Source organism: Pelodiscus sinensis, chromosome 1 (assembly GCF_049634645.1).
Source record: "Pelodiscus sinensis isolate JC-2024 chromosome 1, ASM4963464v1, whole genome shotgun sequence".
Lineage (NCBI taxonomy): Eukaryota > Metazoa > Chordata > Testudines > Trionychidae > Pelodiscus > Pelodiscus sinensis.
The window spans coordinates 284,432,279-284,456,507 of record NC_134711.1 but is presented as its reverse complement, the minus strand read 5'-3'; the positions used below and the strand labels follow the sequence as shown (position 1 = coordinate 284,456,507).

The 24,229-nt window shown below is 40.4% G+C and overlaps 1 protein-coding gene and 1 long non-coding RNA gene across 3 annotated transcripts in view; one reads left to right on the top strand and one right to left on the bottom strand.

Annotated features, from left to right (window-relative positions):
- VWA8 (von Willebrand factor A domain containing 8) overlaps positions 1-24,229 on the top strand; it is a 251,624-nt gene that overhangs the window by 52,736 nt on the left and 174,659 nt on the right. For both annotated transcript variants that reach the window (XM_075918951.1, XM_075918952.1), the window contains exons 6-12: positions 235-399; positions 1,051-1,100; positions 1,428-1,536; positions 5,899-6,003; positions 13,037-13,168; positions 15,873-16,007; positions 16,098-16,175. In XM_075918951.1, the coding sequence (XP_075775066.1) occupies positions 235-399; positions 1,051-1,100; positions 1,428-1,536; positions 5,899-6,003; positions 13,037-13,168; positions 15,873-16,007; positions 16,098-16,175 (774 nt within the window). The remainder of the gene's footprint in view (positions 1-234; positions 400-1,050; positions 1,101-1,427; positions 1,537-5,898; positions 6,004-13,036; positions 13,169-15,872; positions 16,008-16,097; positions 16,176-24,229) is intronic.
- Positions 15,295-24,229, bottom strand: part of LOC112546011 (uncharacterized) — a 38,412-nt gene continuing 29,477 nt past the window's right edge. Inside the window, exon 3 of the long non-coding RNA XR_012900637.1 lies at positions 15,295-15,373. This is a non-coding gene — a long non-coding RNA (uncharacterized LOC112546011). The remainder of the gene's footprint in view (positions 15,374-24,229) is intronic.

Genomic DNA, 24,229 nt, shown 5'->3' with positions numbered 1-24,229 from the left:
TTGGCTTTTTGGTCACCCTTACCTTAGAAATCCACAAAGTGAATACTTTAAATCAAGAGGGAACGTTGCAACCTGGCCCCTCTGTGGTAAAGATGAGTGTAGCAGAGGACCACATGTAACTGTAAGAGCACTTTTGATTCCTCACCTATAGGTTTTCAGTCTTAGCTCAGGCATCATAGCATTCCCCAAAGTTGTCATTGCATTCTAGTTATTACCTTATTTTAATTAATTCAGGAACATACTAAAACTGAGTTAGATGCATGGAAGATTGTTCGCGTAAGTGAAGATTTTCGAGTGATAGCACTGGGCCTGCCGGTACCCAGATATTCTGGTAACCCATTGGACCCTCCTCTTCGTTCTAGATTTCAGGCAAGAGATGTTTATCATCTACCATTTAAGGTAAGTGCCGCTGTAGCTCAATTAGAACTTTATAGAGCAGAACTAATTGGTATTTTAATCTTGTATTTTACAGATTATAGGTTCAAAAATTAATAATAGAACAGAGTATTTTAGCCCATTTTTGGGAGGGGGGGGGGTCATATTATTGCCCAATTACTTTCTGAAACAAAAGATTAAGTTAATAGAGGCTCTAGTAGAGGATAGGTTCATCAATGGCTATTAGCCAGGATGGGCAGAATGAAAACCATTCTCTGGTGTCCCTAACCTTCTCTTTGCCCAAAGGTGGAAATGGGCAACAGGGGATGGATCATACTGTTTGTTTGTTCCCTCTAAAGCACCTTGTGTTGACCATTGTTGGAAGACAGGATACTGAGCTAGATTGACCTATGTTCTGACTCAATATGGCCATTCTTCTGTTGTAACAAAAATTAATTAATTTAAATAAAATGATACAATCCTAAAACAAAGATATGCTAGCTTTTTTTCTTTTAGGTCATTAATTGTATGTGCCAAGTCCAGGCTCTTGGCTACAAGAGACTTAGTGTCTAATTAGATGAGAAATAATAAACACCTTGAACAATATGCATGCACTGTGATCCATGGTATAATCCAGACATTAATTTGATATGTGATGCTATGTTCTATTTTCAGGACCATCTTAAGCTATTATACTCAATTGGATCAAATGTTTCTACACAGAGGTAAATTTTCATAATGATAAAAAAGTACAGTTGAACAACTGAATGTTATGTCCTGCCAGGATTATTTGCTGTTTTTGTCCTGAATCCCGATAGACTGATCAGAACTGTGTGAATTTTTAGTAAATATGAGAATATGCTGAAATAGCTTTTCATATGTAATTACAGTTTTCATATTGTGCATCCTTAATACTTTAGAACTTTTAGATAAAATTTACTTGTACTCAGAATGAGCTTCAATATTTTGTGCTGTATTTAGCTTCCTAGGGATACAAATTTTAAAGTATATTTTGCATGTATAAAACATTACACTTGCTTGTTTATTTCCAGAATCTCTCAGCTCTTGTCTTTTGCTACAACTCTCTGCTCCCAAGAATCTTCTACACTGGGACTCCCAGATTTTCCTTTAGATAGTTTATCAGCTGCCGTTCAGATTCTGGTAAGTGCATGTAACTGAAGTATAAGTGTGTGAATTTATTTTAAAAGTGAGAAATTTCCTTAGATACAATTTGAACTGTTCATATCTTATCCTTTGTCTGTGGAACTAGACTAAAAATAAAATTTTAATAAGTATATGTATCTCTTAACTGGATCTCTTTGGACACATCATTAATAGGATATCTTAGGGTACTATAACATCTGCAGAAATCCAGATGTAAGATCAGGAATTAAATTAGTATGAATCATGAGACAAGAAAGATTTTAAAAGAGCTTTATTTATCGTGGTGTGTTGAACAATGATTAAATTCCATTAATTCGTTAGGTTTCTGGATTAATCAGTTGATTTAGAATTGTCATTGGGGGTACATCTAGACTGCGAGGATCTTTCAGAAAAAGATACACAAAATGCACTCCGCATTTGCGTATCTTTTTCTGATACTTTTGTTGGAAGAGGCTTTTCTGAAATCTAGACTGGGCCAAATTTCAGAAAAATAGCCTCTTTTGAAAGCCCCCTTCTTCCTCGTGGAATGAGGAATACAGAGGCTTCCGAAAGAGCGCGTTTGCTCTTCTGCAAAAAAAAAAGAGGAAGAGCAAACATGTTCTCTGGACGCGGCGGAGTTTAGTACCTCTGGTATCCTGAAAGCCCCCCCGCAGTCTAGCCGTACTATGAGTTTAGTGTGTGTGTTTGATGGCAGAGGGCAGGGGAATGAATTTATACGAATTTTTGTCAAAGAAACAGACTTACTGATACTGCATATATAACTGTGAAGTGATAAACATAGAAATAAAACCAATAAAACCGTATTAGAAAAGACTGCTTTAGAGAAGAAATATTGGTTTTAAAACCGTGCTTTAGCAAGGAAATGTTGGTTTTAAAAATACGTTATAGCATTTTTATTCTTTTATCCTTATGGTGAAAATGACTTTTAAATGCATGTCAGACTGCTTCCAAAGTGATGGACATTAAATTACCCTTCAGCTGTTTATCTGACCTGAGGGGTGAAGGAAATATTTTATTTTACATTTTAAAATGTTGTATGTTATTATTGTGTGTCAGTTTTTTTTATCCATACCCAACTGAATAAATTCTGGTCTATTTACAGCTTCCTAAACCAGGTTCTGAACTTCTTCCATACTCTTCCCCTTAGGGACCTTGAGTTCCTCCCCTCATCTGGCTGAGACCAGTGACTGTTTAGCAGTATGCGAAGGGCAGGGTGGTTGCTTGCTTCCCACCTCCCAACATATTTGCAAGTTCCTAGGGCATCATCACTCTAAGATTGAAATTCTCTGTCTGAAACAGAAGGCTTTTTCTAGAAAGAAGTGATGAGGAGGCTAATCACATCTGTGCTATTGCAATTATGTGCTCTTTGAGATATTCTAGGCAAAGTATATGGTGTCCCTTACACAAAGAGCTTTTTAATTGCAGTAATGCTAAGTGAATGTCTGATCACCTGAGCAGAGCATTTTATCTAGAATGCACTCAAATGGATGATTGTCATTGTAGCTGTTTATAATGCTCCAGATTCAAGGAGCATCACTGAATAAAATATGGTCTAATTTACACATTTCACAAAAATATACTTATGCCAGGATAGTTCATTGCAAATACTGTATATGCAAACAAGAGAAACTAGAGACTCCTGTATGAAAAATCTATTTTATTTTATTTTATTTTATTTAGAGATTGATATGCGATCCTTACATTGATAAGCACTTAACAAGTAGTTGCATTCATCTGTGTAAGGGTTGCATAGTCTTGGACTTGATTATTTAAATAGAATATCAACTGTAGAGCAGATAAATTGTGCATTGATTGGGATTTGGGTTTTCTGGAGTTTCTTTTCTCCCCATTAAATGAGAGAGAATGTGTGCGTATGTGATTCCCAGTGACATTCATAGCTGTGATCAACTTTGTATTTCTTTTTACTGCCATAACTCAGTTATTTATCGGTTTACTTAGTATCCCTTCCCCCCAAAATAATTAGATGCAGAGAAACAGATTAGTTATTACTTACACTTTGTAATCAGATTGTTTTAGATGCTAATACAATTTCTTTTTTCTCAAATAATTAGAAGTAAAATGGAGTAATTTTTAGAAACCTAAACTGAACAATATTAATGGAACAAATTGGTAATTCCAGTAATTGAATTATGAAATAAAATCTGTACAGTGTAGTGGAATCAGTATTTAGTTAATGAAACCATGCTGCAGATTTCTTTGTTACTTCTGTGAAACTGCTTAGTACATTGCATTTCTTTGCTTGGAGATATTTAGAAAAAGTATAGTAAATGCTCCCTCCGTCCCAGCACTTTTGGAGCCCCACGAATTGTCTGATTCATACTCTATCCCTACTTTTCCCTCCCTCTTCCAGAACTGGAACAGGCCCGAGCAGCTGATTTGTGGTGTTCCACCTCTGGGAAGAGGGAAGGAGAGGCAGGAGCGGGGATGGAACATGAATCAGCCGATTCATGGCACTTTGAAAGTGCTGGGATGGGGGAAAGAGAAGAGTAGGCAGTGCATGCCTCCAGTGCCTCAGGGCATGAGAGATATGTTAGGGAGGAGGGCAGTCAGGAAGTTAGTGGGCTGCAGGTTGCCATCATGAGTCTAGTGGGCCTCACCATATTGCTGTCTTCCTAAAAGTGCCTTTTGTTTTCCCTCCCGCCTGTTATGACTAAAGTAAAAACACAAACACCTCCCCCAATCTACTAAGTATTTGTTCTATCAGTTCTGTTGAAATCCATTCAAATTCTGTTAAGATCTAATTGCTAGATGTGTGCCTAATCTCTACAATGTATATTGATGTAACTGATTCACCCAGATACTCCTCTTGGTGTTGTCTAACCTAGTTTATAAACACTTGGAATCTGAGATTTGTCTTATTTTTTTAAGCTCCATTTGCTCTTACAGTGCAGCAGAAACAACAAGAACAAAATCTTACCTGTTCACAGACAGTCTAAGTACAGTATAGTGAATTTCTCAGTTCCTGAGCTTTTAAAAAAGTATGCCAGATAGGGTTGCTGCCTTTCCAGTTGCAGAAAATGGAACACCAACCCATTTATTTTCCTGAGGCCCTGCCCTCTACTTATTCCAGCCCTTATTCCCTCTGATGCTCACTTACTTTCACTGGGTTGGTGGAAGAGGTTGGAGTATGGGGGAGAGTGAGGGCTCTGGCTGCAGGGTGTGGGCTCTGAGGTGGGGCTGAGGATGAGAGATTTGGAATGCAGGAAGGGTCTCCAGGCTAGGACCAAAGGGTTTGGAGCACAGGAGCAGGTTCAGGGCTGGGGCACAGGGCCGAGGTGTGGAACAAGGACAGAGTGTGGACTCCAGAAGAGGATTTGGGTGTGGGAAGGGTCTCAGGAGTTGTGGGAGGGGAAGGGAGTTGTTATGGAGTGTGGGAGGGGGTTCTAACTTGAGGCAGGGGATTTGGTGGGTGTGCTCCTTGTCAATGGTGCAGCAGTGCTAAAGCAGGCTCCTGCCTTTCCTGGCTCTGCACTGTTCCCAGAAAGTGGCTGGTATGTCTAGCCCTTTGGCAGAGGCACAGCCACATGACTCTGCATGGTGCTTGCAGCTCCCATTGGTCCTGGTACCCAGCCAATGAGAGCTGCAGAGATGGAGGCAGCATGCAGAGCTTTCCTGGCTACCCTTGTGTCTACAGGCTGCAGGGAGTGGGAAATGGCTGCCACTTCTTGGTGATGCATGGAGCCAAGAAACCTGCTTAACCTGTCTTAAACCCTCTGCATTGCTGACTGGACTGTTAACAGCCCAGTCAGCAGTGCTGACTGGAGCTGCCAGCCTCCCTTTTCAACTGGGCATTCCAGTTGAATACAAGTCATCTGGTACCCTAAATGCCAGATTCTGACTCTGGCCATCTGCAATGGAGGCCATTATATACAGCAAGCAGCAGCAACACTCTTTACTTATCCCTGATGTCTTCCAACATCTCAAGGGAATCAAGTAGAGCAGAGCACCAGAAGGAAAGATAACTGCTCTAGCTGCTCTGTCGTTCAACTACCCTGCCTTCTCTGCATGATGTTAGAAATCAACAACTGGTGGTTCATTCTTCAGTTCATATAGAGATTTTTTTTTTAAGATTCTGCAGTTTCAACAATTGACCCCTTCCTTCACCACCAGAGAAGAGAATGAGACCCAGTAGGCACCGAGGGGGTTGGGGTGGGGCTGCGGCTGCGGGGGAAAGGTAGCCGAACTGGCTGTTGGGGAAGCACGGATGAAATGTCCTTGGTTTTGCCTCAAAAGCTGTATGGTGCAGTCATTTGTTGTCACTCCTCTTTTGAAGTTATTTCAATATAATGTGTTGTAGGTTAATGGAATTAATCCTTTCTGGTTTTTATTTCTAATTAGGATTCCTTCCCTATGATGTCAATCCAACATATAATCAAATGGCTTTACCCATATGACATTCTACTAGGAAAGGAAGGCAGGACTGCAGTAGAAGATGCATTAAAAGTAAGTACTCTTTATTTTATATAGCAATCCCAGAGAACAGTGAATTACTACAGTAGCCCGGTTAAATCACACTACTTTATTTATTTTAATAAGACATCAAAGCAATGACAATTTAAATAATATATGTTAATTAGATGATGAGGGGTTTTATTTTTAAGTTGATTTAGGCTGCAATTCACAAAGGTTCTTAAACAAGTGCATAACTTAACAGTGTGATAGTCCCTTTAATTTCAATGTAACTACTCAGGTTTAAAGATAAGCTTGTACTTAAATGCTGTAGCTGGGTGTGTCTATCCCTTCGCATCTACCTCTAAAGGAAGCCACACTTCCTCATGGTCTGATCTGCTAAGGTACGTCTACACTTGCTCCATAGTTCAAGCTAGGGACGCAAATGTAGGTGACCGAAATTGCTGATGAAGCGGGGATTTAAATATCCCGCGCTTCATTAGCATGATCTCACCAGAGCGTTACTCCGCTCTACAGCTGATATGAAAGTGGAAGTACGTGCCAGGACATGTTAGTTTGAACCAAACTCCTTGGTTCGAACTAACACGTCCCGGCGTGCACTTTCACTTTCGAATCAGCTGTTGAGCGGAGTAACGCGCGGGCAAGATCATGCTAATGAAGCGCGGGATATTTAAATCCCTGCTTCATTAGCAATTTCGGTCACCTACATTTGCATCCCTAGCTCAAACTAAGGAGCAAGTGTAGACGTACCCCTAGAGAACTGTTCAAAAAACAGGAAAGGGAGAATTAGTGGTACTCAGTGGTCTCTGGCCATTAAGGAGGACAGGGCCACAAAGAGTCTAGAATGTGGCCTACAGTCAGGCAAAACTATAGCAATTTATATTTCCAGCCTTCAAGAAAGATGGAGAAAAAATAGTCAAGACTCTGACCTACAGTCAGGCAGAGCTATAGCACTAAATATAGTATTTGGGTCCCCAGCAGAAGTGAACACCAAGCACCATCTGTGAGGCTCTGGCAGAGGTGAGAACCAAGTACTGTTTTGGGGGCTCCAGCAGGGATGACCGAGAAGTGCAGGCCTCCTAGCCTATGGTAAGAGAGTACTGCCATCCCAAGATGGAGTGGCAGGGATAGGGGGATATGGGCCCTTATAGCTCCACCGCGTCCTGGGCCAGGGCCCAAACAGTGGCAGAGTGGTCTGTTCCTGTGTCAGGTGGGAATCCACCGGCAACATGCTGTGTTTCCAGTGGTACCACAGCCAGATGTTAGTTTGGTTCCCCAGGGTTGCTTCCTACTCTTCCTCTCAGATATATCTGCATCCAGGGGTTGTCGTCAGGGATACACTGCCATGGGTAGCAGTAGCAGATCCTGAGCATTACGAACATCAGGGTTTTCTGGGAGCTCGTGCAGTTCCTAAGGGCAGCAGCAATTCTCCTTGGCATCCTACTCCAGCAGCAGAGAAGAGCCTATTTCTTTTCACGTCTCCCTTTCAGCTGAGCTCCTGAATTGATCTTTTTATCTTTCTCTTCCTGTTCCACACCTCTGCTTCCATTCACATAAGAATGGCCATATTGGATCAGAGCAAAACTCCATCTAGCCCAGTATCCTGTCTGCCAACAGTGGCCAATGCCAGATGCCCCAGGGGGAGGGAACACAAAAGTTAATTATAACATAATCCCTATCCTGTCATTCATTTCCAGACAAACGGAGGCTAGGGACATAATTCCTACCCATCCTGGCTAATAGCCATTGATGAACCTAACCTCCATGAATCTATCTAGCTCTTTTTTTATCCTTTTTGAACCAGGCAGATTGTGGCATTTGATACTTTCTCTTCCTGTTCCACCCATCTGCTTCCATTCATCGAGCGATTTGCAGCATTCCCTCTGTGTCAGTTTCTGAGGGAGACCACACCTCCTCACCACAATACCTTCCCGAATCAGGAACTTAGAGAGATGAGATAGGTCTTTATCACTCAAATTGAAAATAATTTTTCTAAAATTCATAAACTTGTTAGAAAAGTAATTATGCTTAAATTATTTAAATTCCACTCCCCCAATATTTCTTTATCAACTTTTTGATTTTATGTTTTCTTCTGGGTCATTGATAACAATATTAAAGAGCATAGGGGCTGGGATCTAATCCATGCAGAAACTGGCTAGAAACATACCTACTCAATGATGTTCACCATTGACAGTTACATGGAGATCTGTTCATCCAGATTTTAATAAATTTGCTTTTTGCCATATTGATTTTGTATTCTTTGAAGTTTTAATCAAAATGTTATATGATACTATCACACATGACACAGAAGTCTAGGTATATTACATCAGCGATCTTACCTTTATCACTCAATCGTGTAATGTCATCAAAGAGTATCAAATTTGTTGGGCAAGATTTATTTTCCATAAACACGTATGATTGATATTAATTATATTACCCTTCTTTAATTCTGTATGAATCAAGACTTATATCAAGTCTTCCATTCTTTTTTCCAGATACTGTTCTGGCTAACATGCCTATAATTACTTGGATCATCCCATTTGCCCATTTTTATACTAGCACAACATTAGCCTTTTCCCAGCCATCTGGAACGTCTTCTATTTTCCGAGATATATTTAAATCAATATTAACTGTTCCGTGAGGTCCTGGGTAAGGTATTATAACTCTTGTGTATAAGCAATGTGTACCTGCTGACTTTAGTAGCAGGTACTCATTACATATGCGTTGAACCTCCAAAATCCAGCACTCTCTGGTTCAGCAACATTCTTGGTCCGGCAGGACCACAGTTGTTGCTGGATCAGAGAGCTCCTGTGTCTGGTAGTGTGAACCGGCTGGGAGCCCTGTCCCCAGAGAACCCTAGCCAGCGGGACCAGCAAGCCCTGTCCCCAGGGAACTCCAGCTGGGTGGGGCAGCAGAGGGGACCAGTGAGCCCTGTCCCTGGGGAGCCGAGGCCGAGTGGGACAGCAGCAGGGCAGCCAATGGTAAAAGTGGGGCAGCCTGCAAGCGCTCTCCCTAGGGATCCCCGGTGGAGCGTGGCAGAAGCGGGGCAGCCATCAAGCCCTGACCCCAGGGATCCTCGGTTGGGTGGGAGAGAAACGGGACCATGGCGACTGGGGAGCTCCATCCCCAGGGAGCCCCAGCGAGCCAGAGCCTCAGTCCAAGCCCTGTAGCCCAGTGGCAGTGGGGCTGGAGCAGAATCACCCACAGGGAGGGGGAGCATCCTGAGAGGCTGGTGGCAGGGGACCTCCCCATATCTGACAAATTCCCTCATTTGGGATGGGTGAAGTCCGAAGGGTGCCAGACAAGGGAGGTCCAATCTGTATTTAGTATCCTGCTTAGTTAATGCTGGAATGGAAAGTATGTCATCATCATAGGATATATCATCTGGCTTTTTCCCAAATATGGAATTGAAATATGTATTGAACACTTTTGCCTTTTCTGCGTTATTATTGACCATGTTACCATTTCTGTCCCATATTGGGCCAATACCATTAGGATTCTTTTCTCCTGATATATTACAAAAATAGGATTGTTAGATGATTATTTTTTTAAAATCGTGGTTAATTGCCTATTCTTACTTTTAGATGACACTTTAAATAAGCAGGCAGCATTATCTCCCTAAATGTAGCCAAACTTGTTTGTCTTAGTGATTGACTGAAAAAGTAGGAAGATTGAATGGACTTGTACGTTCTAAAGATTTTTACACTGTTTTGTTTTTGACTGAAGTTGTGAGAAAAAAATCTACATTTGTAATTTACACTTTTATGATGAAGAGATTGTATTACAGTTCTTGCATGAGGTGAACTGAAAAATATTATTTCTTTCATTAATCATTTTTACTTTACAAAAATTTGTAATAATAAATAAATACTGTACACTTTGTATTCTGTGTCATAATAGAAATTAATATATTTGAAAATGTAGAAAAAATCAAATTCAGCTTGAACTTTACTTAAAAGTGTGATTATGCACAACTCATTTTTAAAGCACAGTTAGTATTTTTGAGTTAATCGTATGTAATTGACAGCCCTATAAAAACATTTTTAGTATGCTTGACTCTGCTGGTTGATATTTCCTTGTGTCCTTTCTGCCCCCCTACCAATTTTCTACAATATCTGCCTTTTAATTTACATTCATTGCTATCATCATCTCCTTCCTTTTTTAATTTATTTATTACTGTTTTCAGTTTCCTAAGGCAGTCTGGTTTTTAACCTCTATTGTGTTCTACCTCAGTTGTGGTTTTTTGGGAATTCAGTAAAATGTATTTCAACATCTCTCAATTAACAGTTATAGCTTTTTCTGTTTAAATTCTCCCAGCTGATTTGGCTCATAATTATTTTCAGCTTTGTGAAACTGGCCCTTTTAAAAGCACCTGGTATGTTTATTACTGGTTTGAATTTTATTTGTTTGTATATAACAAATATAATTAAGTCTTGATCACTTGCACCAAAGCAACTGCTAACTTTTAGTTCTGTGATCATTTCATCTTTATCTGTCAAGATGATCTAATAAAGAATTCTTTTTATGATAGATGCAGTGTTTTGTGTGTTAGGTAATAGTCATTTATAATATTTAGAAATTCCAAAGACGTTTTAGAAATAGTAACAGGAGACCTCCAGTTGTACTGGGCAGGAAATGGTGTTTTCATCCTCTGAAAATTTTAGAGATTTTGAATCATTTTCCTGTTTCTAACTGGGACAGAAAGTCAATCTTGAACTTTTTATGTCAACTGAAAAATCTGGGGAAAATAATCAGTTCAGATCGATCTAAATGTTTCAGTTTAGGTCATTTTTATCTTTTAACTATATTTAGCTGAGGTTTTGATACGTAAATTCATTTTGACTTATAAGATGGAATTTTTCACGTGTAAAATGTAAAAAAAAACATTTTGAAACTATTTTCAAAAAATGTTTGAATCAAGAAATTCATTGAAGTTGACTATTTCCTGTGATAAGTTTCAATTAACCTATCTTCCTACGAAAAGAAATGTCTTTGAAAAATTCCCTATTGAAAATACCAGCTCTAACTTTCAGCATTACTTTACTTATATTAATATCACACATGATACTACATTTTTTCCTTATTGTATGTAAGTAGGTTCTTAAGGAATTGGTTATGTTATTCTTGAATGTAATTTGGTGGACTGTACCCATTTTGATCTTTATCTGTTAGTATTTTCTTTAATTTAAGTGACATTTTTTAGTAATGATTGAAGGATTGAAGTTTTAATGTATTTGTGAGCAGTCCTGCCTTTATGATGTGATTCTTATTTTATGTTGTTGGTACCCAGAGCATTAGATGGCCATCTGTAGTTGTATTTTAGAAATGTGAAGAAATAAAATGTTTCTGTTTCTTGTTCTAATAGTACCTAGAAATGATGCTGTAATTATAAGAGTCTGTCAGCATTGCATGTGGAAATAGCTTTGGATTTGATCCAAAGTCCATTGAACTCACTGGGAGTCTTTTTGTTTATTTAGTGAACTTTGGATCAGCATTTCTAACTTACCACTTAAAATCTTAGTTCAAGATGAAACTCAGAATACATATTCTCAGCTTTCTGTTCTTCTTCCATTGTTTAATGGTAGTTTATATTGGTTCAGCTGCTAAAATAAAAATAGAATGTTTGGATGTTTTGCGCTAAAGTACACGTATGCTTTTTAAAAAAAGTTCATGTTAAAAATGAAATATTTGTAGTCTTTTAGTCCAGAATGTGAATTTATGAGAGTGAAGAGACAAAATATGTCTTATTGTGTTACAAACAATAATTGTGTCTCTAACCTTAATTTGTAATACTATAGGATCATGTAGAAATAAAGATAAATAGTTTTTATTCTTTGCAACATAAAGCAATAAAATGTGCTTATGATAATGTGACGCTTACACAATTGTTTTCAGGAGAAAAGATGATTGAGGTAATATCTTTTATTGGACCGACTTCTGTAAGTGAGAGTCAAGTTTACGCAGAGCTTGAAAGCTAGTCTCTCTCACCATGGAAGTTGCTTCAATAAAAAAATATTACTCAACAGGCCACAACAATACAGCATCAAATGTTTTTATCAGAGCAGGAATTTTCCCTGCTGTCTGAATTGCCAGACAGATATTTAGCATGATATTGGAGCTCTGAACCTTCGTAACTAATAAGGCTGCAAGTCTTTCCTGGAGGACATGGATTTTGTCATTTTTCTGGGACCACTGTGACTTCTGTAGTGGTTGGTGCAGCTCATCCTAGGAACACTACAGCAGATGGGGTAGCCTTGGGGTGAGTCACACCAGCTGCTATTCGAGCATCCTCAGGCAGCTGACCCTTAGGACCATAGAAACACCTGTTTTAGCAACACATTTTCTTGCCTTTTGTAGACAACATAGAGTTCTGGAGGAGGTAGGGGCAAGGGAGATGGTGGTAAAAAAGGAAAAAGCACTATTTTTCACCTTGAAATATTAAAATATCTTGTTTGTAGAGAGCCGTCAACTCTCATTACACACAAGGCTGTACAACTAAATAAGCATCTTAATTTGATGCATGGTATTTTTTAAGATAGATATTTATAATACCCAAGTGGTCATAATAGCCCTCAAAGAGAAATGTTGAATTAATATAAATGCTGGAGGCCTGGTGCTTCATTTCAGTTTGTCTGCCTTGAAAATCAACAAACAGCAATGGGATGTTTACATTGTTAGGCTTCTCTTGCTACCAGAATAATTAAAATGTAAATATTTTTATTTAAAAAAATATTAAAATCTGTACTGGAGAAAGCGCTGCACAAAAATCTGAAATTTATGGATTTTTCAGAATTCACAGATTTCTGATGTTCTAGCACTTGATTTAGTTGAATTTGTTTTCACAAGAGGAGCAAAATGTTTATATTGAATAGAAAATAGGTACATTCTGGTGTTAGCATCTTAAAAAGTATGCTTTAACTTTTTCACTATTAAGGTTCTTATAGTAAATAGTTATTGAACTTCAGAATAAATTAGTTTTCTATCAATTTCTGCTATGTTTTCAATTGAAACCTTTAAAAACATAGTACTATATTAAATAATGACTACTGTTTCTCAATTTTTACAGCGTTTTGAGCTCCAGGATTCAGAAAGTCCTTTGCTTCCCAGTAGGATTATAAAAGTGGAAAGAATACATGGAAGCAAGGCTTTACAGGCTGATGTAACTGTTCAGATTGCTGAAAAAGAAGTGAAATTCCAGGTAACAATTCACAGGTTCAAGCAGCTATAATTCTTGATTTCATATCACAAATTTGTTATGTTACTTTCTGTTGATTCTCACCTACATTTTGATGAGGAATTCAAGAATGTTAGATTATGAAAATAACTCATTCAGGTCTTAAGGTGGTGATTTTTCCAACCACATGACCTGTTTATTTAATCGGTTACTAAAGTGTTAATGGAAAAGTACTTTCTCGATTCCTTATTTTGGGTTGTGCCATGGAATAGCACAACACAAAGCATATGGGGTAGTTCTTGTTGCTACCTTCTATATAGTTGTGTTTTTTTCTGAAAGAATTATGTTATTTTACTCTCTCCATATAAAAACGCTAGTAGTTTATTTCCTTGTGTTTACGACATCATATAAAATGTGCTTGGTAACATTATTCCAACACAGCATGTTGAAAGAGAAGCTTGAATAAAAGTCTATACATTAATCACATCAAATACAGTTAGGCTGTAATCTGGAATGGAGCCCCAAAGTTGGTTAGGTACTAAAATTTTAGTATCCTTCTGGCAACTCTTGCTGCAGGTTGGATACTGGATGTTTTGATCTTCCTGACCTGTGGATTTTACCAGTGATGTTGAAAGGGAAGTACTGATGCTTGGGCAGCTGAGGGCCTCCATATCATCTTCCCAGGCTTGCTCTTTGAAAGGACTCCAACTTTGCCTCAAGTGCTGATACAACAGGGGAAGGCAGAAGTCACCTGTCTAAGCTCTTACTTGATAGGTGTAGAGTTGAGGGCATCGCCTGGACAATAGGGTATTATCTGCTTGCTTCTATGGATGATTGGTGCCTAGATTTTTATAACTTGACAAGTGGACTGTAATAAGTGCACCAGGCAAAATAAAGAAAACATCCTTAAAGATAGGATGTTAGAATGTGTGCACCATGACTACTAGAATATCTGAAGACCTTCAACAGATCAACGATGTATATAAAGCTACTGTGATCAATGATGATCTGAATGACTCAATGTGAATCCCTTCAAGAAACATGGCTAGCATCAAGAACAAGCCTGTACAACATACAGCTCACTGTGCGGCCCGTGACGACTATGGGCGGCGCGGCCCCATCCAATCCGCCGGCTGGGCAGAGGAGTGGAGCGCTGCTGGAGAGGGGGAAGTACAGCAGTTCTTGCCGCCAGGCTGCCTGCATGCTGGGCACTGGACGGAAGCCTAGTGGCGCCTCCTGTGGTTGCCTGCTGAAGCCTGACGTGTGTGGTGGGTTTTTTTTTTTCTCAACAAAAATTTTTAGCCCGCGTGTTTGGTATTTTTGGGAGAGCATTTGGCAACTTTACTTGCAGCCCGCAGCTGTTTTCTTTGGAGTAATATGGCCCTCGCCGCTTTCTGGGTTGTGCAGGCCTGATCAAGAGGATCTCTCAAAAAATAAGACTACACATTTTTCTGTCAGGAGAAACATGCAGAAGAAACGTGAGAGCACAGAATGGGATTTTCTATCAAGAACTCACATCTGTGGATGATTGAATTACCTTCACATTGGGTAAGAGAGAATTTTGGCACTAAGCTTGTTCACCTCTGATGGCCCAGTCAATTTTGTGATTATGTGTGCTCCAACACTGTTCTTATCAACTGACATCAAGGACCAGGTTAATGACTAGTTGAACATCACCATCAATAAGATTCCAAAACATTAATTTGTTTTCCTGATAGGGAACTTCAATGCAAGGTTGGGAACTGATCCAGAAGCATGGCCCAACTCTCTTGGTCAATGTGGAATTCATAAGATGAATGGAAATAGTCAGAGACTGCTAGAATTTTGTTCCTATTATGACCTCTGTGTAGCAAATGCATTTTTCCAGACAAAGTTGTAACATAAAGTGTCTTTGAAATATCCTAGATCTGGCCATTGACACCAACTGGATTTTATCATCATAAAATGTAGCAACCTTAACATCATCCTCATCTGCAGTTATCTAAGTGCTGATTGTGATACAGATCACTATCTGGTATACAGCAAGGTCAGACTTAAACCAAAGAAAATATACAGATCTAAAGATAAAGGATGCCCTTATATTATCATCAGTGCTGTAATGGACCAAGACAAGTCACAGCAGTACAATAAAATATTACAACAAGTACTTACCACCAGTGATTGTGCAACAAGCGCTTAGCTGAATTGGGAGCAGTTGAAGAACACAATCTATGATGCAGCTTTATTAGCCTTTGGGAAGAAGGAAAACAAGACCAATATCATCTATGTGTAGACACCCATCATAGAGGCCAAATGCACATCTTAAACCAACTATTAGAGGGAGCCAGATGGAAATAAACCTTACAAGCATTGAGAGTGGCCAGAGCCAAGATACAGTAAACAACAAACTGACAAAACACACAAAGATCTGTGTGCATCCTGCATGTGTTATCAGCACACTATTTTAAGGGAGTGAGACATGACCATATATTCTTGTCAGGAGAAGAAACTTAACAGCTTTCATATGCATTGCCTTCGTCGAATCTTAGGAATATTTCCCTCCAAGAAGCATGTTCATATATTCATCATTCAAATATTGTTATTTTGGTTTTTTTAAAGATTTAGATTCTGGAGCATAAGATTGCAGTCACCAGTTAAAGTTACACGGTTGGTTTACACTGTGTTGGAAATCTGCCTTCTGAGCTTAAGCCACTTTCATATAACTTGTTTATCTTTTGTTTTTTTGTAGGTCCCAGCTGGTACTAGACCTTTACAATTGTGTTCTGAATCAGACACTTTCATAAAAACTTCCAGCCATAAGCAGCTGTTGGCAGAAATGATGCAGTCACATATGGTTAAGGATATGTGCTTGATAGGTGGAAAAGTAAGAACTGTAAATTCCTTTCTTTGTGTCTTCCTTGCGAGATATTTGTAATCTAATTTCTTAATTTTTATTTTATTTTTTACTTTTTAGGGCTGTGGCAAAACAGTTGTCGCTAAAGAGTTTGCTGATATGTTAGGATACAACATAGAGCCTATTATGCTGTATCAGGTAAAGTAAATTATATACTAATGTGTATGTCTTACAAATGGACTGAAATATGGCATATATAAGTTAAATGAAAGAAGCTAGATGGAAATTCTATGTAAGATTACATCCTTCAAAAAATCACTCATCTAAGGAAAGAATCAAAGGCAATATAATGAAGTAAAAGTAATTCTTGAGACACTTTGCATACTTGCCAGAATTCTGAGCTGTAGAGTCTCTTCCAATTTGTAAGACTATGTAGAGAAATTATTATTTAAAGTGTTATTTGCAAATCTAAGGAAGATGGCTGTGTGTAAAGGGCCCGATGCTACTTCCAGTAAAATCAGTAGTAAAGCTCCCATTGACTTCAGGCTCTTAGTACATAGGAAGAGAAAACTGCAGTGTAAGGATATTTGTTTAGTAAAGTAAATTATGATATTTCCAAGCTGCAAAACAGCTGACTCTTTGAAATGATATTAGTTAATGTAATCAAGAAAATCTTTTTTCCTTCTAATTGTTTGATGTTTTTCTCCTGGTTTTCCAGCCTTTGAATCTGAGTGATAGCATATTTTCTCCTTCCCTTTTCTTTGGGTTGTCTATAAGCTATTTGTAAAATGACATTCTCCGCCATCTATACTTTTGTGTATTCTGGAAGACAATTCCTTTCTTTTGTGAAGATAATTTACATTACTTTTTATGCTCTATATACTCCTAAGGGAATTTTGCAACATTGCTCGTGTGCTGAATTCAAGTCCCGTACAGAATTTTTTTTTCTCTGTGGAATATTCATTCTGCTGGGGAGGCTCTGTGCTTATCCCTTTTGCTCACCAGGGGTTGCTGTGGTGCCAGAACAAAGTGCAGCAGTGGATAGAAAATACAGGAAGATGGATTTTCACACTACCCTGTTGATGGAGTCTGGTCAGGAAGCATTGGTAATGAGAGGATGAGCAGTGTGAGACACATGGGGCTGCTGGGTGGGGTGTGTGTGACAGACTAGGTTCTGAAAGGCTAGTGGTGGGGGGATATACTGGGATGGGGACTGAATGGGAGTGGCAGTAGAGAGAAATGGGGCTGTGGAGGAGGGACAGGGCCGGCCTTAAGCCGATTTGGCCGATTCGGCTGATCAGGCCCATGCCTAAGGGGGCCCCGCGCCCTGAACCGGGAAGTAGGCTCCCTTGGCTCGGCTCCCCCTTACCTGCGCTGCGCACGCTGCTGGCTGCTGCTGCCGTGCGTGCTGTTTGCAGGTGGGTGGGGAGACACCCGGGCATGACATAACATCACGCCCGGGATTTTAAAACTGAAAAGTGCCAAGCCGCCGCCACCGCAGCGCACGCGGTTTGCAGTCCGGCCCCACAGAAGGCAGAAGGTAGGGGAGGGGGAGAGGGGGTGGAGGGGGATGGGCTTGGATGGGGTGGGAGAGGAAGGGGCTTGTACGGAGGGGAGGGGAGGGGGAGAGGAAGAGGCTTGTGCAGAGTGGGAGGGGGAAGAAAGGGGAGGGTAGCAAGAGAGAGGCTGGAGGAGAGACAAATGCCAGGGGGCCAAGTACAGACAATGAGGAAAAGGGCAGGAGGGGAGGTGTCAGTGGGAGGGGGGAGAGGGTGATGCGGGGAGAGGAGAGGAGAGGGGAAGGGCATTGGGGCTGGAGGAGAAGGTGCTGGGAGAAGGCTTGAAAGAAGGGGTGGGCATGAGAAAGGTGGGGATGGAGCAAGGCATGTGTGAGGGCACAGGGGCGTGAGGGGTATGGGGGCAGAGAGTGGGGAGGGGATGGGCAACGGAAAAAGGGGGCAGGGGCAGTGAGGGAAAGGGGAGGCACGAGGAGCGTGCAGGGCTAAGGGAAGGTGCAAAGGTGCTTAAATATCTGCAAGTGCCAGGGAATTCTGGGCGTGAAGCAGAAGGGCAGACACCTCCAGGGAAGGGACCAGCACCAGAGGAGAGAGGCAGGTCAGGTATGTAGAGGGAGGTGTTAGAAGAGGAGTAGCTCACATGATTAGAGTGGGGCTACTGGAGGAATGGGCACAGGGGGCAGAGAAGGGCTGGTAGAGGGGGGCAGGTTGCAGGAGGGCTGAGGGCAGTGAGAAGGGCAGGAGTCAGGACAGCAGAGGAGGGTGAGGAGTTGGGGGCAGCAGGCACCAGGGGAGATGATGGAGCAAGGAGAGGAGACATGGCAGCAGAGAGAAAAGGTAAAAGTTTATAAAATATTTATTAATAACGTGGTATGCTGCCCAGTTTGTTTGTGCCCCATGTTGCAGTTTGGGTTTATGTGGGGATCAACATGTGGCCAGCGAGTGGGAGCCAAAACAAAAAAGTGGTCAGTGTAACAATCTTCTGTTGATATGTGTTTTAGTAGTTAAATTCTTGGACTGTCATTGTTTATGAAAAGTGCTGTAACATGGGTAGATATTGGGAAAATATTGCATTTTATTAATATCAGCAGAACTGACTTAAATGGGGCCTGTGTGTTGTGTAGTCTTGCCTTAATCTTTGTATTCATGCCTGTCAGTGTGAGAGAAGCTATTTGTATATATTTGATTGCATATGCAACCACACTTAAGTTGAGGACCTCAGCATGTTCTGTTAGTATCAGTGTGGCCCCTGGGCTCATTTCTGACAGGTGTCTGTCTAACCTGGTCTTAAATATCTGCAATTTAAGCCCATTGCTTCTCATCCTAACCTCAGAGGCCAAGCAGAACAATTTTTCTTCCTCCTCCTTATGATACTCTTTTAGATACATGAAAGCTGCTCTCATGTCCCTTTTCGGTCTTCTCTTTTCCAAGGTAAACAAGGCCAATTTCTTCAGCATTGCCTCGTATCTCATGTTCTCTATACTTTTCCTCATTTGTGTTGATGTTCTCTGGACTTTTCCAGTTTCTCCACATTTCCTGAAATGTGGCTCCCACAACTGGACACGATACTCCAGCTGGGGCCTAATGTAGGTGGCTCATTCCCTGCCTAGGGGACATGAGACTGGGCGGGTTAATTTCCAATCCTCCTGTTCATTCCTTTTTTAAGCCAGGAGGGCACAGTAGTTCTGATGGGGGTTGGAGAGGGGATGGAAGCCACATCCAAGATCAATGAGCCCTGGGAAGTGGGCCCATTGAAAGGAGACTGGAGCTGTGGATGCGTTGGGGGTCAGCAGTAAGGGCCTGCTTTGGGAAGCCCCCTCTTTGGAGGTGAATGAGGCAGCATTGAGACACCACCCAGAAGCAGGCGCCACAGACACTAACTTCAGATTCATGGGACGGCTCTCACAGATCTTGCACGTGCATAAGATGATAGATCTGCAGGAGAGGGGGCAGTGGCATAGTGAGGGGGCCAGAGCGGTCAGTTGCCCCTGGGAGAAAAATAATATAAAATTTAGCTAAAAATAGATGTCACATGTTTTTAAAAGGAATACCATATCTCCTGCCTTTTCTCTCTTTAGGTCCCCAGTTAAAATTTTCAAAAGCACATGAGTGACTAAAGTCATTTTTGATAATTGGACTTGGAAATCTAAGCTCAGATTTTCAAAGGTAATTAAGCTCCTAAAGAGACAGTTGCCAACTCGGATCTTCAAAAGGTTTTTCACCTTCCTCTGTAGTATGGGGTACAGATCACAGCTAAAGGATTCTCTGCATCTTGGGGTCTTCAAAGTATTTGAAGGCTTCAATATCGGAGATATAGGTGAGAGGATTATTCTAGCAGGGGTGGGTGAGATTCTGTGGCCTGCACTGTGCGGGGGGGTCAGACTAGATGATCATAATGGTCCCTTCTGACCTTGAAGTCTATGAGTCTATGATCTTTACAAACCTTTGAAATTCTGGTCATAAGTGTCCTAGTCAGTTCTGAACGCAAGATGTAGGAGCTCAGTCCTAGTTCCTTCAGGCTTTTTTTTTTTTTTTTAAATTAACATTTATCTACACTAATTCCCTTCCTTTCTCTTTCATTGTCCAATAAATGCCTGGATCAAAATTATAGGTGCTTTTTGAATATGCTAACTTGAGAATGGAAAGATTTCATATTATCATGTATATTTCCTGGTAACACATCTCAAATATGAAAAACTAGGTTGATACCTGTTCATATCAGGAACTGTTGAATTCAGTTTACCATTTGCAGTATCTCATTAGGATGTTTAGTGGAGAAGATATTGTGATTTTTTTATTTATTTATACTGTGCGTAAAGCCTGGGCTCACAAGAATTCCTCCATTGTTTTACCATCAATCTGAAAACATTTGGTGTTTTTCTAAAGGCCTGGAGTCAATTGATTATGTAGTAATCTCAGCTTTCATTTAAAAAAAGTTCTCTATACTTCTGGGCCTTACAGCTAAGGAGGAAAGCTTTAAAACATGAACCCTAAATACTCAAGAAACAAAAGGCCAATAAAAATCCAACATGTTTTATTTTTAAAATATTTTATGATTTGTAGACCATTCTCATAACTTTGTGTAGGCATTCCTTGTGATTTTTGGATTGGCAATATTGCTCTTTGATTAGGGAATTTAGAGAGGTCTCTCCCATCAATTTCCCTTTCCACCCTCCTTTTTTGTCACAGGTCATCAGACTAACTATTATCAGCCAATGGTCTGAATGAGCTTTCTACTACCATCTGTTAATCAACTGTAGGAAAAGGCTTCAGAAGCAGACCTTATTTATATAGACATACCTACTATGCCACAGAGATCAGTAGACACACTTGCTGTGTCGAGGTGCTCAATTTTGGCTCTTTTGGGTCAAAATTCACTTAAGACTTGGAGCTGGGAGAATGAAATGTTGTAATCCATATTGTATGATTAAAAGGTAAAAGACCTGAACTTAATATGACCTGGCTTAGGGTCTACCATAACTTGAACACTAAACAGAGGATAGTGAGTCACATCTAACTGAAAGTCACAGAAGATGGAAAAAGGTTTTATTTCTGGTGGTGTAGAGTTTGTTTGGGAGTCCTCAATTATATCTGATACTTTACATCCAGTGTTTAAAGGCAGAGCTGACTAGAATCAATTGAGAGTCCTTGTCTTGTCTCAGTGATCTCTTGAGCAAAAATCATTGATAAAATCTTGTATAGACTGACCTTGGACTCAACATGCAGGCAATATGTGTTGAAGGGCAGTGCAAAGGAGGCAATGGTGGTGAAGTACCATATTACCTAGTGAAATCATTGGTGCTGAAATCACTAAGGACTGGAATTTGACCACAGAACTGACTCTTAACAAAGACTCCATTTTTGCTATTTAAAAAGTAAATCAATGCAACAGAAAACTGCAACGCTCTCTGGTAACTTTTTAAAAATCAAACTTTAAACTTCATTGAAAAGATTGGATAGTTTGCAATTGAAAATATTTGACCTACACTTAAGACAACTGATTTAATTTTGTGTAAAATTTTGCATCATAAAGGATGGCTTTTTTTTTTAAATGTTCAACTGTATTAATATACATTTTGATCAGATCTACTTCAGATGTGATATTTGTGTGTGGGTGTGGTTTGTTGTGTGGGTGCTCTTTTTTTTTCTCAACAAAAAAAATCCTAGGTGGTGGGGGGGCCGTGGCAAAACTGTTCGAATTGGGCCCCGCACTTCCTAAAGCCGGCCCTGAGGAGGGAGGTGGCTGAGTGAGGGTGCAGGGACACATGGGGACCTGGAGACAAGAGTGCAGAGCCAGATGAGAGGAAGGGGGTGGTACGGGAACACTTGGGGATGGTGGGTGCAGGGAGACATGGGAATAGGGGCAGATGTGCCTGACTGAAGGGAGAAACTAGAGGTCTGCAGGCAGTCTGCATGAGGAAGAATCCCTAACAATCCCTCATCTCCCTCTCCCCCCAAAAAACCTTCCATACTATTTCCACTTATACCCAGCAACCTTCCAAGTTCATACCTGACTCCTTCCCAACAGTTAATTCCCTCTCTCTTGCTCCTTCTTTACCCCTGCCTCATCCCCCAAACCACTGTGCTGCTTCTGAATGATGCAGGAAATGCATTTCTGTATTGTAGTTTAATTAGTACTCACAGTTCTGTATTAATATGCCTAGTAAGGAACCTGTTTGTCAAAAAAATTTCCTGAATCTTTTTATTTGTCTGGCAGGTATCACTTGTATTTTGAAGTAAATTGTCAAAAATCATTGAAACTGGCATGACTGTATTATGTTATTTTGACAAAATGTGCAGAACTTTGCAGAATTTTAAAATATAGTGTGAAGAATTTGTATTTTTTTTGTGTGAAGAATTTCCCCTGGAGTATTTATAGCTTTAATCTTTCTTTGTTCATATTCCATAGTCTTCTCATTCTCTTGCATATTTACTTTTCTGATGCCTAATGTATTGAATTTAAACCACTGCTACTAAATTTGTCACAGTCTTTCTTATAATACTTATATCAAATGTAACACAGAGTCTGTTGGGACTGGGACTCTCTTGTGGTGGGCTGTATAAAATACACATTCAAGGATATGGTATCTCAGAGTTTAACATCTAAGATGAGAAGTGACTTATGAAATGTAGGATGAAGGCAAGAGAGAAAGCTGCACTAAATATATACAATGTTTCTTTATAAATAGATAATGTAAGTTCCCCTGTCTCTTTCAGATCATTAGCCTAGCCACTGTCTCCTTATGCCCATCAGTTAGCATTAATTGACTGCTAACGGGTTATGTTAGAGGTGGGTCTTGGAGAGATGTAGAGAACAGTGTTGAAGATACAGAGAGCGGTTCAGAGAAGAGATGGATAAAGATAGATGTTTTTGCAAAAAGCTGACTGTGATTGGTTAGGCCACAGGGATCCCCTTAAGACTGTCACCTGAGGGGCTGAGGATACCACTGAATCCTCATATCTGCTCTCTAGGATACTCCCATCATGCTACCCGGCTTAGACAGGTTTGGTCTCTCCTGGCAAAGGCACAGAGTTTGGGTAACAGTCGCCTGGCAAAATAATACAGACACTGAGAACAGCTCAGCTTTAGGGCTTCACACTGTCCTCAGGTGCACAGCCTCAATGGGATCAGAATCCAAGATAAATTTCTTACTCTGTATAAAGGCTTTATACAGAGAAAGCTCAAAAAGTTTGTTCTCTGTCAATGAGAGAGAGATGCATAGCTGTTGTCTCCCGTCCTGCCGGTTACAGTTATTTACCCTCGGCTTGATAATAAACAAACGTGATTTTATTAAGTATAACAAATACAATTTAAGTGGTTGCAAGTGATGACAGACAGATCAAAGTGAGTTACTAAACTAAAATTTTAAAAAATGCTAGCTGTTTTCTTTACAGGTCTTTTTTTTTGTGTATTCCCCCTATTGTGGTGGCAAGCAGCCTGTGAAGCCAGTTGAAGACAGTCATTGTTTGCTTCCCATTCCTTAAATAGAATTTCCCCAGAGTGGAAAGTCTTTGTTCCATTCTCCCCACCCTGTGGAAAAATGCAAAATTAAAGATGGATTCCAGCACTAGATGGCATGGTCACATATGTTTGTAGGACCAACCATAGTTTATGTTCACAGGAAAACCAGACTATAGATCTTGAATACTGGACCATTAAGTTCTTCAAGTACCATTCGTGACTTTAACTAGAAGATCTAGATTAATAAACAGGTTTACACTTCATATTTCTAACTTCACATACAAGAATGAAAAATGCACACTGTAAATGGGTCGCAACTCACTGCTGTGGTGCCTTCTTCTGGTCACACTGGGAATTAGCTCTGTCTTCAGTAGGGTGCCCCTGTCTGCACGGTGTATTGTCTGTCATCGCTCTGTGCTCTTTCCACCGTCTGCTCTATACCTCGTTCCACGAGGAGTACAGATAGTTCGGGCTAGGCTTCCTATTCCGAACTATCTAGTTCGTGCCGCGTGTAGCCGCGGGCACGGAGTCCACACTAGCGGACATTTAAAAATGGCGGCGCCCGGCAACATGCAAATGAAGCCCGGGAAATTCAAATCCCGGGCTTCATTTGCAAGTTCGTATGACTACATTAACCACCCTAGTTCGAACTAGGGTAGTAATGTAGACATACCCTAAGATAGATGACTCATCCATATTTGCTCATCCACTCACAAGAGGTTCTTAAAGGGCTTGCAGGAACTTTATTCAGCTATCATTCCACCAATGCAGGG